General features: G+C 33.0%; 1 protein-coding gene across 5 annotated transcripts in view; it reads right to left on the bottom strand.

The window, feature by feature from the left end:
* Nucleotides 1–3,169: 3,169 nt before the first annotated feature.
* The window catches only part of LOC148623067 (protein rolling stone-like), a 16,116-nt gene continuing 2,423 nt past the window's right edge, over nt 3,170–16,862 (bottom strand). For 2 of the 5 annotated variants that reach the window (XM_088573563.1, XM_088573565.1), the window contains exons 2-5: nt 9,515–9,734; nt 7,044–7,263; nt 6,163–6,267; nt 3,170–5,917 (exon numbers count right to left, since the gene is read on the bottom strand). In XM_088573563.1, the coding sequence (XP_088429689.1) occupies nt 5,538–5,917; nt 6,163–6,267; nt 7,044–7,263; nt 9,515–9,712 (903 nt within the window). In that variant the 5' untranslated portion in view covers nt 9,713–9,734 and the 3' untranslated portion in view covers nt 3,170–5,537. The other 3 variants (XM_088573564.1, XM_088573567.1, XM_088573566.1) reach the window with 3 other exon arrangements.

Genomic DNA, 16,862 nt, shown 5'->3' with positions numbered 1-16,862 from the left:
TTTCAGTGTTGTGTTTTATTATATGATTTCTCAATATTTGTCCAACAAGGCTTGAAATTATTTTCGCTCTATACGTGTCATGTACCTCAAGGATATGCAGAAAATTATTGCAGAGCAGTGGGTAATTCTGTAGGAAAATAAAATTCGGAGCAAACAAAAGGAATAATTTTCGTATTATTTACAAGACAAAGAAAATACACATGATTTATAAACAAACACCTATGGGGCCATTTCAAAAGTAACTTAAATCAACAAGATAAACTGGACCTAACTCTTTTAAGATAGAAATATCAAAATACCATCCATCAAGATAATAGGAAAAACCCTTTTTCACTCTTTTATACCGTTAGATGAACACAACAGTGCAGTGTATATGATTCCTACACCAGATGTGACACTAACAAAGTGCAGTCAGTCCAAAGGAGTTCAGCTAGATACATAATTATCCCAACAGATCAAGCGTTAGTGTCGGGCTACAGAAATAGTGAGAGACCTTTATGAGACAAGAGGAAAGATGCACAAACAAATATGATGTACAAATTGACAAAGAGCTAATACACTCGAAACTCTAAACAAATTTTAATGTTGTTCCGAAAGCAGGCCAAAAATTTTTTTGCGGTCGTATAAAAATATGTAAATATGTATGCAAATATGTAAAGTCAAGAAAACAGGACAACAAAGTGGAAGATTTAGACGCATTCGCGGGAGTTTCTCCCGTATTCTTTAAATTTTAGCTTAAAATCGTAATTAGAATCTAATTACTTCAATGCTTAACATAACTCCCGCGAATGCGTCTAAATCGTCCGCTTTGACACTGGCGCGTAAGCGGGAGATTGTTGATTTTTCCATTAAAAGTCGGGAGACTCTCGCCAAAAGCGGAAGATACCAGCTAAAATTTTCAGACTGCACTTCCTAAATTTCGACAGTTTTTTTTCATTTTCAGCATCTGACGCTGATGCGGACTTGAAGGAATCTTAGTTACACCAACTCCTATTGGAACTCCATTTTACCCACACTCAATAATTTGTATGATTCTTCAAAAAAGTTATCCGATTCCGAGTGAAGTTGCAGTACTGGCCACTGACATTATGGATGCGATATTTGGAATTTTTTTTTATTGTTACAATTGTTGAATTTTGTGGATCTCACCATAGGAATTGAATTTTGCATTCATTTCTATTTATTTAATGTCAGAATTCTCCATTGTTGACATTTTCATGCTTGAAATAAATCTTCTCGGAGAGTAAAATCGATTGACCCAAGAGGTATACATGGAAACATTTTAGAGAGTAATATGCAATGTATGAGAAAGAAAACGCTTGTAACTTAATTGCATGTTGAGTTCTTTTTTTTTGACAAAATTAAAAATAAGATTCATAAAGATTGGATTATACTGTATACAAGTATGAGCTCTCGATTTTTATATGAAGTCCATCAAAATCCGGTCGAAGAGTAATCAAGGGATCCAACGTTCTAGCGGAAATCAAAAGAAAGTAATCCAGGGACAAAGACCAAACATGGAAAACAGACATGCACAACAAAGACCATTTAGTAACTAAAATAATAAATACAAAGTAACAAAAGCAAATAAGCAGCTCGGACTCCACTAAAAACTGGGAGCATAGACCAGGTGCACCGGTAGGGTATGCATCCTCTGCTTTTCTAGAAACACCCGCCGAGTGGTTCATGAAAAGTCAAGTCCAGGGTAGAGGAAAGAGGAAAGGAAAACTATGACAGGATGAACAAATCAGTTTTCATGGTGCAAATGGATACACCATCACGATCCACGAGTTCATGATGGTGACCATAAAACTTCTGTAGTGATGACTTCAATCTTGTAGCAATACAACTCTGTTCCAGAAGCGGAAGAGTCCTAGCGCGATACAAAATGTCTGCGAAGTTACGGCAAGCTCTGGCATAACGTATGAGTTGTGATATGAACACTCCATACGCAGGAGCTGAAGGGATGTTGCCACAGACGAAAGGCAAGTTGACAATTCTGAATGAAAAATCATCACATTTGCCGTAAAGTTTGGTCAATAGCTTTCCTTTACCATCGATCTCTAAGTGTAGGTGAAGATATGAGGTTGACCTCATAGTGTCTGTAGTATAATTTATCTTAAGTTCTTTGGGGTATATGCGATGTATCAAGTCCCTGAAACTAGAGTTGTTTATCGATAGTACGTCATCTATATAATGGAAACTAAGATTAAAGGATCTAGCTAAACGATGTTTTCTTTCGGATCAGATCAGCTATACAGTTAGCCTCATAAATGTGCAGGAATGTCAGCAAGTAGAATAGCACAATTTGTTCCCATTGGAATACCGACCGTTTGTTGAAAAATACGTACACCAAACTGGACAAATGATTTGGAATTATTTTTTTACCAAGTATGAGGAATCTCTACCAAGAACTATATAATTATATCTAGGTGTACCTCACAGGCCATTCAACCTGGTCCAGTCGAATGGCCACGACAGAAAAAAACAACTACTGGACTATATATATATACATGTTCCTGGCTTGGGACAGGCACATAAAGTATGTAGCAGGGTTTGTGAGTGCTCGACCCTCCTCTACCCTAGAACAGTGGTGTGAAAATACAATAAAATGAACTTTAAAAATATGTTGAGTATGACCCACTCACAGATGGCTCCTAAAATTTCTGAGATTTTATAGAGCTATACATATTGGCCACCAAAATTAAAAGCTGTTGGGTACCAAAATTTTAAATTAAATCCATGTAACCATTAAAATTCATACTTTTACTTACATGTACATGTATGCTATTACTGTAAAACAACAAAATATCTTGTGTTTTTTTTCCTTTAAGCCCCTTATTCCTAAATAGTGAAGGTCACAATTCAAAACTAATCCCATACAGATCTCTACAACATACTGTTAAAACATCAAAGAGATCCTTATGATCACACTTAACTTATCTTAAATTCAGTGGAATACTGAAGACATAAACCAAAAATTTGATACCAATCCTTCAAGGTTTGGAACCTAGTTGGTAATACATATATTCTATAAAGTACAATTAACTAATATTCAAGTTATTGCACGAAAAATTCTGTTTATACAGACAATGACAACAACAGCCTGTTTTGGTGGTCAGATTTAAACATAACACTACTCTTGTGGATGATTAAATAAACAATTACATCAGAAGCACTATTTTTTATTTGATTTTTGCTCATAAGAACCAAAGTACCATATTTGCAGATTTCAGAAATCTTCAAAAAAAGCAAAGAGAAGTCAATAAGTAACTGTTCTCATTAGAAATACATTATTTTGAATGAAATAGCTGAATAATTCAGACTAAAATAGTTAAATGTGAGAAACGAAGACAGTAAAAAACAGCAATGAAACCTTAAATACCAACAATTAAGTCGTAAATTGTGAAGTGATAAATTAGAATTTAATTAAATTTAGATCTCAAAACCTAGATTACAAGATAAACCTTCTATTCCCTGGTGCAGCTCCTGAAGTACAAACAAAACACACACACACACACATATACAAATGTCTCAGAATGTGACGACTCTATTCCCTACACTGCTCCATCGGATCAAATTGATACAGGGAAGATACGTAAACGTAAAGAAAGGTCTGAAAAATTCCCAACGATGTTAGACCTGTCAAATTTATAAATATATAGCCTAGCTGGCCGAGTGGTCTAGGGCGCTGGACTTTGTGCAGGCGGTGTTGCCATAGATGTCACAGCGGTACGAGTTCGAGTCATGGCAAATTTGACAGTTCTAACATCATTGGGAATTTTTCAGACCTTTCTAAATAAATAAATAAATAAATATAATGCTTGATGAGTAAGTGCTTTTGAAACAAAAAAATCCTGATTAGAGTAAGTGTCAATATGTTTTCCTAATAACCATTCAGTTTAATATGAAACTCAAGCAAGGCACATATAAAACGAGTATGAGCAGTTACTTAAAACATTTCATTACTATGGAAGACATACAAATGTATATTAGCATTTTCAAATGAGTAGATTTTCTTACAATAATACACAAAAAAATACATCTTTACATAACAATGGAAACGGCATACTATGATGAAGTGAACTATCAACTTTGGATAAAATCAAAGAGATTCTAAGAAAATGCTTTGCAGGGTGCAGCTTGATATGACCACATAAGTTGAACCCTGAACAGTTGGGGCAAGTATGGACATAACATTCAAACTTAATACAGGTTTAAAATTTGATTGGGATAAGACATTTGACTCAGGATAAGAAAATGACCAGAATCCAGTAGGTCCCTTTTTGGCTGATAATTCCAATGTTTCCAGTCCCAACCTCCAAAATTAATCCAAACCTTCCTTCCTTTTTGGGTATGAAACTTTGTTTTACAATTTCAAAGAAATCCATTCCTTTTTACTCAAATTATCACCCAGAAATCAGAAAAATGCTTGTTTTGGGCCGCTTTGTGGCCCCTAATTCTTGATCCTGCTATTTGCTATATTCTCAACTTAACTTTTAGAGCATGAAAAGGGGGTTGGATCAGTCCACAATTATCTAACACAGCATGACACTTCTTGAGACAAACTTATATACCCCGGAAACTTTGTTTGAACGATTTTAATGAGTTTAAACTAATGACTAGATAAAATAATGCTTACAGATCATATTTATACCAGGTAAAATACACTGGCATATATAAATGAGTTCAAATGCAAGTCTACAAAATATTACCATAAAAAACACCAACAAAAAACAGATGAGTATTCTTGGTTGATTCTTACACAGAATGGTTTGTTCATCTCACATGTAGATGAAAAAATGCTTACAATTCTGTTTAAAACCACAAAAATGTATTAACAACTGATTTCCTTTACTAGATATATTATCCATTTAACTTCAATAGCTTTTTATCTGTGTGATAATGACATTTCATGAAAAAGTACTATACAGCCTAACAGAAAAATTTTAACACCAATCATACAAATTAAAAATGTTTGTTTGATGAGCTGCAAAATTGCAAATCAACAAAGGAATGCATAAATATTACAAAAAGGAAGCATTTCACATAAAGATACAATTATGCATATTTGTACATAGTACTTAAATACAATATCAAATGATTGGACATCATGTACATAAAATATACTACTGCATTGAAAATAATATACTTGGTATGTTGTAAAAAAAAAACATAAATATGCTCCAAGTAGGAGCAAAAATGTCGCTACAATGTGAGCATTACATAGACTATCAAGAAAGATGTAATAAACACCTTACTAGCTTAGACATGACATAAAAGCATTGATGTATGATAAACATGCTAACATTAATAATATAAATGAAAAAATCATAAATTATAGTTGTGCATAATTTTAATGTATATTTTTAATTGGAAAAACATCCAAAGGTGTAAAACTTTTGTTTTGAAAAAAAATATTGATTGTTTTAAACTACTCATGGTTACTTTAAAATTCAAATGATCTAATTTTTTTTTAAAAAGTTACTAGTAGAGACAAAGTCAAACATTTCTTTAATTTCAATATAAGAATGATCTTACTCCCTATTGTGTGCTATAGCCTCCCTTTTATCCATAGTTGTCAAGTATCGATGTATGAATACCCTAAATCTATACATAAAAAAAATACAACTATGGACTAATGGACACACAATGAAGCCAATACACAGAATGTAAATTAATGCTTTCTTAGGAGATTCACCATAATTTAATACTGAATAGATAAATGGTTGTCCAAACTGGTTTGTTCCACCAAAATACCAGTAAAATATAGTGAAAAATATGTATGTAAATCCAAACAATGAACTCTGATAGACATGGAGTAATCGCACAGGCATCCTAGTGAAAAATGTATCCAGTAAAATAAATAAGGCATTTATCCCATGGGTATTAACATTGATGAAATTGTATCCTGAACCTGAAAATATAAAGATACAATATATATACCCAAATATTGTCCAAAAATGGCATTGAACATGAAACAGTAACAAGATTCTGTAGAAATGTATAAAACAACAACCATTATTCAAGGGCTTCAACTGTTGCCTTTACTCTTATAATAATTAATGTAAGGAGATATGAAAAGCAATTAAAAAAATAAAAAAAAAACAAAAAAGAACTACTGCAGAGAATATGGATATGGCCTACAATTTGTCTACTAACCATCATATGCTATACTCCAGTATAAAGCAGCTACTATAGGACCTGTATCACATGATATATTATATAGCACCCACTGTATCTTTAATCGTTTGGTCATCTTAATCTCTTTAAGATAAAAAAAAAACAACAAACAATGAGTTGCAATGAATTTGTTTTTTTTATAACAATGAAGAAAGCTCATTATGATTAGTTGCTTTCTAAATAAAGTGCTCTATAGTGAACAGCTTGATATGTTGAAAACTTTGAACCTAACTGTGGACCAATTCAAAATCAAGTCTCAAAATATATCACTTGATCTAATTAGATTCATCAAATCAAAAAAATCCAAAGGATTCAGTTTTTATCAAAATTAAATAAAGTTTAATTTCTGCCCCAAATTAGGAAAAAAATTAAAAACAGAGTTAGATTGAGGGTCAAAGTCAATCCCTGAAATAAGCTTGTTACTAGTATACACATTACACATATAAAATACTCATTTTTTGACTTTATGAATATATTCCCCAAAATCAATCACTAACTTCCTGTTATAGTAACAACCTTCCAATTAAATGTGATCAGTTATTACATGAAAATCAAGTAGGTTTTACAGATGACAGCACCTTATCCTTATAAGCATGACATTTTTGCAGTCATATCAAAATTGCAGTTTGAATATTTCTCAACAAGAAACTATTGTTTTTATTATTTCCCCTGCTCCCACCAACTTTAATTCAACATTCTGTAGTTGAAATGTTAAAGACTATAACTATAGAATATTACACTATTTGATCAAATGGTTTATACATGGTTTATAACATTAATACTTATTTTTTCACATTAATTTATCCTATTTTACTCCAAATCTCAAGCATTCTTATAAAATATATACTTGTTTGTATTACCTTTCTTTTGTTTCCTTAGAGATATATAGTACCACACATTAACTGCTCTAAGAACTAAACATGCTGTTAATGTGAACAATGACCAGTAAGTCAACATTATAAACATCTTGATCTTTAGGGTTCCAACTATTGAGGCATACATCACCACAAACAGGAAATATATAGCAACTATAGTTCTATATATTGCATAGTTGACAGAATCACTCTGGTGCTTACACCACTGAAAGTTATAAGAAAGTCATTGAACAAATAACTGGCAAGCAAGTTCAATAATAGAGATTTAATTTAAAATTCTTTTTTCCTGAAGTTTATAAGTTGTGGTACCACACCAATGCTTATTACAATCTTTATCATGTACAATCCCTGAACTGATCTGTGCAATATTTCAAATAATTAGAAAGACTGCTGACTGATCACTGACAGATCAATAACCAATGACCAGTGACCGATCTGATTGTGGTTTCAAGCAGTGGTTGGGAAGGAAATATTGATAAGGGGCCATTTTCAGGATTTTTCAAAGATATTGACAATCTGAAGGACCATGTGTTAAGAAACCATATAATTTTTTCTTTAAGATGAAAGGGCCATTCCCAGACAGAAAAGGCAATTGGCCAATGGGACTAATAGCTTGGCAGCAGCTTGCTAAACCCTATTAATTTGGGGATCAATCTGCACATATGATTTAAATTGGACACAATTTTTATAGCAGACTAATCACTTTAGACACACAATTTACAGCCATATCTCCCCATTAAGTTTTATAACAATCGTGCGAGTCACTGAGGAGTTGTTGTGGACAAACCATGAGACCACATTTTTCTGAAATTGCTTAAGTCCAACAGTCATCATTTATTAAAATATTTGCCCAATATGTATAATGTGTAAATCTCCATAAGGTAATCTAATATTTTTGTTATTTTATTTTAAAAAAGCACATATAATAGAAAAGTAATTGAAATAATGTCAAAATAATCTCACTTTGTAAATTTGTGTAAAAGCGAAAAATGAAACTATTCAGGAAAATATATGAACCAATCAGTAGATGGAAGTGATCATTGATCACATGGATTTGGTTTGACATATCAATGACTGATTGGAAACTGATCAATTTAGTTCAACAGATCAGTTCAGGTACTGTAGTTTGAACAGCCTACATACAAAATTATCAGCACAAAACACAAATATCAAATTAATAAGGTAGTTGAAAAAAAGAATACTTGCCTAACTAAATACTTATATGATGCTTCTTAGAGTGCAGCTTTGTATGACATCAGAGGTCAAACCCTGAACAGTTGGGCCAAGTATGGACATGCCATTCAAACTTGATACAGCTTTGAATTTTGATTGTGATTAGATATTTGACGCAGGATAAGAATTTTACCAGAATTGAAGCTGTTACTTTTTTGCCTCCCCCCACCCTTTATGCATGGACTGTATGGGATTCAACAAGCCCGAAACAAAAAAAAATGTACACATCATTTGACTAGCCCCAGGCTTTGGGCTAGTGGCTAAAGGCACTGATTTAATCAACAAAACAAAATACTCGTTTCTGGCCCCTTATTCCTACTTGGCTCAAGTCACTACTCCGAAAATCAATTCCAGTCCTCCTTTGGTGGTATGGCAGCTTGTAATAAAATTCATGTGAGATCCATTCATTTTTACTCAGGTTATTGTGCGAATATATATGCTTGTTTCCTGCCCCTTCTTGGCACCCAAAATTTGTCCCAGCCTTCTTTAGTGATATGGCATCTTGTTACACAATTTCGAATAGATTCACTAATAGTCAAGTAATTGTCTTAACATCATGACAATGCATGTTTCTGGCCCCCTTTTGGCTCCTAATTTCTACAGTGTTAAAGTTTGAACTCTCAAAATCAATGCCAGCCCGGCAATGGAGGTATAAAAAATTGTGGAACAACAGCATAGGCATTGTATAATTATACTGGAGCTATATAGTAAAATTCTATGAAATATTTTTTTTGGGGCCCTTAATTCTAAAACAGTTGGGACCATAACCTCCAAAACCAAAACCAATCCTTGGCGGGTGTTTCTAGAAAAGCAGAGGATGCTTACCCTACCGGTGCACCTGGTCCATGCCCCCGGTTATTAGTGGAGTCCGAGTTGCTCATTTACTTTTGTTACTTTGTATGTATGATTTTAGTTACTTTATGTTCTTTGTTGTGTATGTCTGTTTTCCATGTCTGGTCTTTGTCCCTGGATGACATTCTTTTGATTACCGCTATAACCTTGGTTCCCTTGATTACTCTTCCTTTTGTGGTTTGGTACCTCATTATAAAATTTTATAAAACATATATTCATATTAATGCATGAAAACAAAGTGTCTATGGACAGTGACTATGACAGCAACATACCATTATAATGACCAAAATTTGAGGTTGTATTAAAATATCTGGGACCAATGTAAGTATCAGTTGATGACAGCATTTGATTAATACAAGAGAAAATCATACCTGAGGTTTGACAAAATCTTCTGCTTTATCATATTCTAAGCTGTATCTTGGTTCATATGGCTTCTGTGAAACATCCTGTCTCCCCTTTCTGTCACTCAAGGAATAGTATGCATAGCGTGTGTAAGTTTTTAAACCTTGCTGTAATGTTCGCACACCCCCATGAGTGGCTTGAATTAGCTTTGCTGTTATCTTGAACATTTGTTAATATTTCCTAGTGTGTCTGCAATTAAATGGAAATACTGTTACAACAAAAAACAACATAAAACATAAAGTTAATTCTAAATATAAGTGTATCAAATATGAGAAGCGTGTCAAACAAGGAAAACCCTAAAAAAAGAAATCATAGACTATAGCTAGCAGCTACAAATGATGTGTAATCATGACCTAATGAACCTTAAATCACCCTTGAATAAGGGTGTCAGTGTCCTTAAAACAAATCACTTCACAAGATTAATCTCCATAAAAAGTTCAGTCTAAAATTTATGTGACAGAAGCCTACCTGCTGTAAAACAAGTTTTGTTGTAGGAAATTAATAAGTTTCCTGTGTATTATGTCAGGAAGGTGTACATGTTCTCTGGAGTCTCTCCCTACATAGTGCTTCTTTAATGAAGAAATTACTGTACAATTAAATGTACATTGTTGATTCATAACATTTAAAACAGTAATCTTCAACTATCAAAATAAAAGTGACCTACAAACTTAACATTAAAAAAAGATTATAGTAAAATGAGCCTAATATCACAAAGCAGGTAAATAAGCTTAAATATTTAAATTACTTGGGTTGACATACAATATTAGTTTACCTGTTAGTATGTCACAGACAACATACATGTACATCCCTGTAAGTCTCCCAATTTATGATGCCCCGTGCAGGTCCGGGTGGTAAAAGAATAAGCCTGCAGCAGCGCTAAGCTTGTCGTATAAGGCGACTAAATAGTGCTCAGAAACCTAGCCGGGGGCTAGGCGCTCTGCCCACAGAGCAACTGGGATGTGTGCCCCAGGTGGTGGAATGGGGTACCCCTGGCGTGTTACATGCTGGGGTTGTCAGGCTATAATACGGAAAACCTGACCGCAAACCATAGTGGTGCACCGTGTTGGGAAAGATGCCACATTCCTCGCACGTTAAAGAAACGTGCTGTGGTATTCGATAGGAGTAGGAACCTTTGCGCTCCGCCACAGGAGGCTAAATTGCCCGACCTTACCCATCCCCCCTTTTTCCAGTGGCAATCAAAATTTGTCGACCCTATTATCCTTGTGACCCATCCTTTCTTTTTTTCATTTCATGTTCATTTTATCATCCATTTCATGTTCATTGTCTGAATATAGCTGAAATATTGCTGCTCGGACTTTAAACCCCAACAAACAAACAAACAAACAAATTTATGATATTAAACTTGATGCCACTAAGTACAACAAAGAACAATACAGAGAAGTAATACATAATCTAAACACCAAAATATTAAAGGGTTATTGTATTTATTATCAGTGAATCCCAATCAGATTTGTAAAAGCTTGAAAATGCATAACAACTGAGAAAAGACATTGATTTCTGAAAATCATTGCATTAAAAGGCAAATGAACTGTTTGCAGTTTCAGAAAATTCAAAAACTCTTTTTTGTACTTCTTGGTCATTTTTTGGTCATATTTCTGGCAAAGAAATAGTGTCCACACTCAATAAGAACAGTTTATTTAGAGAATAATTCATTAATGCATAATAATATAAATTTGTTTTTAGGTGGGGACATAAAAAATCTAACACTGCTAAGAACGCAAGTTTGAGAAATCTAAGACACCCAATGGTTAGATTTCAAGAGAAAGCCTTGTTCGAGAACATTGAAATCTTACCGAAGGGGGTGTCATCATCTTAAATTTTCTAGTTCTGCATTTTGGTGTTTGTTTCTTTTTATCAGTTTATATTATTAATTTTGTTATTAAATACCCCAATTTGAACTACTCTGCTTGCAGAAATTCCTTTGTATTTACAGGACATCATAAAATGTCATATTGTGACGTTACAAATGTTGCATGTTTAGTGAGATAAGGATATCTCACATGACTTAAATAGGAATATACATGTATGTAGACTGTAGTGAGAAATAGTTAGATTTAAAGTGTCTGAAAAAACAACAAAAATTACTATTCACATAAGTTTAGTTAAATGAAATATAATTGAGGTACCATTGTGACACCTTTACAATGACCTAAAGCCAAAAGGGATTAATTTCCCTGATATTCATATATACATGTATTGGACTTTTATATGTTTTGAACATTTTTTATGTAATTATGACTGAGTTGATATTTTTGGGCCATAATCATGGCCTTATGCCCCTACAAATTTATTTAATATTGAACCAATTCTAATAAAGCAACCAAAACTTCATAAACATGTATGAACCAGTTCAATATACATCTCACTTCCCATAATTTTTTTAAAATCACTCATACATTCCAAAATAACTGCTAATTGAAATTCATACTATATATTCTATAACCTTTCTGGCAGCTTCAACAACTTTTTTTCTAATGAATAAGCATAATTATATTATAATTCATAGTGTATCTTACAATGTTCGACAGCCCCAGTAAGAGTTTTCCTCTTCAGACCCAGTGATTTGCCAAGTTGTATTGTTTTTAGGATCAAGTTAAACAAAGATGAAGGCTTTGTCATTGCTTTGATTCTGTAGTTATATGTTTCTGATTACCTGCAGTTTGAGGGTATTTATGAACAAATAGTTAGTTCTACTTGTAAGGACATTAGTTTCACAGAAAACCCATGACAATTTCAAGAGATTTCTGCTGTACTTCAGTTTGATCCACTGTATATGACATTTTATTACCAACTTCCTTGTATAGAACCAGAAGGACTTACATCTACAAGGCATGTCAACATAAGTAGGGACACATGGGCAGACAGACAGGTAGGGTGATTCCCATGTACTCCTAAGCAGATAAATGTAGCATTTATATGAAAATTTTGTAAGATATGGGGTATGCTCTGTTACTGTGATGACAATGTCAGGATTAATCAATGTTACTGTCACACTCTTCATATAACATTAGTAATCACTCAAGCAAACAGCTAACTCAGAAATGATAATAGGCATGTACCAGTTCTGTCAAAGTCCTTAAAATAACTTTTCTAAGTGATTAGACCTTAATAGCTAATGGGAAATATGATAGTAAGGGAAGATAATAAGTATCAATCTGTGTACAAATCAGACAATGGGTAGCACATTATTTTTTCTCAACTTGGTCATTTTTGCCTCAAATATATCAAATACATCTAGAAAACAACTGAAAAGTTATTAATCCTGAAGCATTTGTGGTGTAGATACAAATATGTATTTTTGAGTGCTTATACAGGGAAAAAGTTGGGTTAATGTTAACATCACTTTTCCATGTACATAGTACATTTCAACTAAATTTTACTTATCTATATCTTATAAGGGCAAACTTCATAAATACTTGGATAATGCAATATAAAATACAATTTTTTTTCTTCTAGTGCCACACCTCATACACATTTTGCCTGATTCTTAGATAGAGAAGTACTTGAAACATTTTTCAAATTCAGGCTTTCTAACGAAAAACAAAAAGTCTATCATTTAATAAATTATCTAGTCCCAGACATCAAAGTTCACAGATTTTTTAAAACCATATATAGTTTTCGTGATTGTAAAAAATCCAATGTTTTGCCTTTACAGCTTTATTCTTTATTGGTCAGAGATCAATACAGGATTTAAATAACAGAATGTCCAATTATTCTAGCAAAATTTTGACCCTCAAACTAATTGTAATAGAAGATGTTTAAGATTTAATACTCTTCAATGAGTAATGAAGAAAATACTTTGAACAAGAAAAATTTGTTCAGTTTTTTGTAAAAAATTAAATAAACATTCTGACCATATTCTAAATAACTAATCCCACAACTTCATAAGTGATCTATTGAACAAACTTATAAATGACTTTAAAAACCAAGAAAACAAATTAAAAAGTCTGTTTCAGTGTATGGTGAACCTTTCAGTAAGGATTATGATTATCTCTACAAAGTTAAAACCCTTAAAATGAGAAACTAACAGCAAACAACTGTGTTAAAACTATTCAATTTAACATTAGAAGAAGGCCATTTTTTCAAAACTATGGAATGAAAGCTATATTTCTTTAATACATGAAAAGGGAGATAAAACTACTTGCAGCATTTGGTCTCACTAACCACTTCCGGGTCAAATAGCCACCCCCCTATGTAGTACCAAAAAAACACACTGAACCTAGACATATGCATTGTAAGTGCATTATTTGTTTGTATTATGATTAAAAGTAGTCAAAATAAAGCTGAGAATATGTACTTTCAAATCATATTTATGTTCAAAAGCTATATTAATACAGTATTTATCATACTTAACAATTATACTTAAATAAATCCAATATGAGCTTAAGAAAATAATTTCCTTAACACAAAATTTTCAAAAACTTGATATTTTTTATCATTTGAATTTTCCCGCCAATTTTTTCAAATCACTGCTCTTCACCCCCTGTTTATAAATGGTAAAATATTAATGACAGGGTGGATAATTTGACTTATAAGTGTGTTATAGTGAAAGTATTTAATACATTTTACCCTTCCAGACACTTCACTGCAAGAAATAAATTCCCTAAATGTACACTTATTACTAAATATCTTTCAAGGCCAAAAAGGAGTCCCTCAAATCTTGAGTTGATATGAATATGAAGACTAGATCTTAATTTTATTTGCATAAATAATAGAATATTATTGAGCAGATAAATTGCAAGAAACATATTTACTGGTTATAAAAGAGGTATTGAATGACATATATGTAAAAGGAATAACATTTGGACTCTATTTTTGTGTAGTGTTCAGTAATAGTAGGTAAGTTCTCGTGATAGATCGGTGACATAAGGTATTTTGATTCTGAAGTATCAAAAACCCAATTAGTATCATGCTTAATAAAACCCTTGTGCAGATTTATGTCCAACAAGGCTTCAGTACAAATTTTGTCTCAAGATATGGAGTCAAACTGGGGTCTTATGGGTTGTCATTTTATTCAACTGGTATATTAATGATCTTGTTACAAATTTCAATGAAACCCAAACTGAGCCCAGTTGTTTTTGGTGATATACATGTATATAGCTATATTAATCTTGATTTATGTGTTAAATTTAATTTTTGTTGTTTTACTTTATTTTTTTATTATTTGTTTTTTATTATTTGTGCCATAGCCATTTATTGTAAACGTGTTAAAAAAATAAATGATTTGTATTTCTATAGCATTATGCCCTAAAAAAAGAGAAAAAAAGTCTTTTAAAATTAAGTTTGTGGAGACAATTAAGATAAAATGTTCTCTGTTACAGTTTATAGTTAAAGGTTTAAGTTTATTTTGACTGAACTAAGAGCCAGAGGGTATCTAAAATATCTAAGAGTTGGCATGTAAGGTACATTTTTAAAAATGGGTCACACATGCATCAAAACATGATGAGGCACAATTGGGATCACTGCAAAAACAAGCAAAATTTAAAGAATAAAGAGCTTAGTAGCATGATAGGACCTCATGCATATCAAGTGGGGACTTACTATTAGTTTTTGACATCAATGTACTTTGCTTAAGCATTGGGACTTATAGTTCATTACAGATAAACCATTAGTTTGGACACCATATAGCACAAAAATAGACATTCAATTAAAGTTTTCGAAATCTAACCAAAAAAGAACTAGAGGCTTTAGAGAGCATAAATCGCCTGTTCAGCCTTCTAAAGCTGTAACTCAAAACTGGACCCTTACTAATATTCTACTGTCATAAGAAGCCAATCATTTAATCCATAGAGAGCATCTCAGTTTTCGACCAGGTTTTCAATTTATAAAATTAATCTCTTATAGTCATTTTTGGCTCTCTAAGGGCAAAAACTTTGGGCACAGGTTTGTCTCACCATGCTGATCAATTTGACCTGCATCAGAATTTAACTAAACCCATTAGTTTTTGAGTTATTTCCACAAATTTTCAATTTGACCCTTATGGTCTATTTTTAGTACTACATGTACTGGCCATGTTTTTCCCCAGACAACAAAAACCCCACAGAGATCATTTCAGATATCCTCAGGAACATTCAAGCTAAGTTTGGTTACAATTCATCCAGTAGTTTCAGAGGAGACGACTTTCAAAGTTTGAAATTCAGGGGAAAATTCATTTCATGACTCACATTTAATTTACATCGCATCTACCCAAAAGAACTTGAGATAAAGGATACTACAGACACTGTGAAGTCAGCCTCATATCTTGACCTACACTTAGAAATCGATGGTAAGGGAAAACTATTGACCAAACTTTACGACAAACGTGATGACTTTTCATTCAGAATTGTCAACTTTCCTTTCATCTGTGGCAACATCCCTTTCGGCTCCTGCATATGGAGTGTTCATATCACAACTCATACGTTATGCCAGAGCTTGCCGAAACTACGCAGACTTTTTGTATCATGCTAGAACTCTAACAAATAGGCTTCTGGAACAGGGTTATGTTGATACAAGATTGAAGTCATCACTACAGAAGTTTTATGGTCATCATCATGAACTCGTGGATCGTGATGGTGTATCCATCAGCACTATGAAAACTGATTTATTCAACGGGTCATAGTTTTCCTTTCCTTGTTTGTCTACCCCGGACTTGACTTTTTATTAGCAACTCCCCGGGTGTTTCTAGAAAAGCAGAGGATGCTTACCCTACCTGTGCACCTGGTCCATGCTCCCAGTTTTTAGTGGAGTCCGAGTTGCTCATTTACTTTTGTTACTTTGTATGTATGATTTTAGTTACTTTATGTTCTTTGTTGTGTATGTCTGTTTTCCATGTCTGGTCTTTGTCCCTGGATTAAATTTTTTTGATTACTGCTATAACCTTGGTTCCCTTGATTACTCTTTCACAACTCTAACATCTGTCAAGGGATCTTTCTGAAATATTAGCAAAGGTCCATCTCATCATACTGAGCAATTTTACTTCCTGCCAGATCTAGTTAGCTGAACCAACTAATAAGAAATCACCACATAGATTGTCAAGCCTGTTAATCTTTTGAATGCTCAAAGGGGGAGATCTCCCTCTTTTCAGCTTTTTTAAGAGGGAGATTTAGCATGACAACCTTTTTTGTCGATAACAAGGATAGTATTATGGAGAAGGCGTATCTAAGTTGTGAAACTTATACATCATCCATCATTGTTTATGACAATAAAATATGTTTAAACTAACAAGGATAATTTTTGCTAGAAATTTTAGCACAAAGATAAGACAAAGATACAAAATGGTTTAAATCTATGATAATCTTGTTACTTTAGTGAGGGTTT

Source organism: Perna viridis, chromosome 3 (genome assembly GCF_037379345.1).
Source record: "Perna viridis isolate PV_CMFRI_1.1 ecotype Kerala chromosome 3, ASM3737934v1, whole genome shotgun sequence".
NCBI classification, from domain to species: Eukaryota; Metazoa; Mollusca; class Bivalvia; order Mytilida; family Mytilidae; genus Perna; species Perna viridis.
Note: the sequence above shows the minus strand (reverse complement) of the source record. Positions and strands in the feature narration are given on the sequence as shown.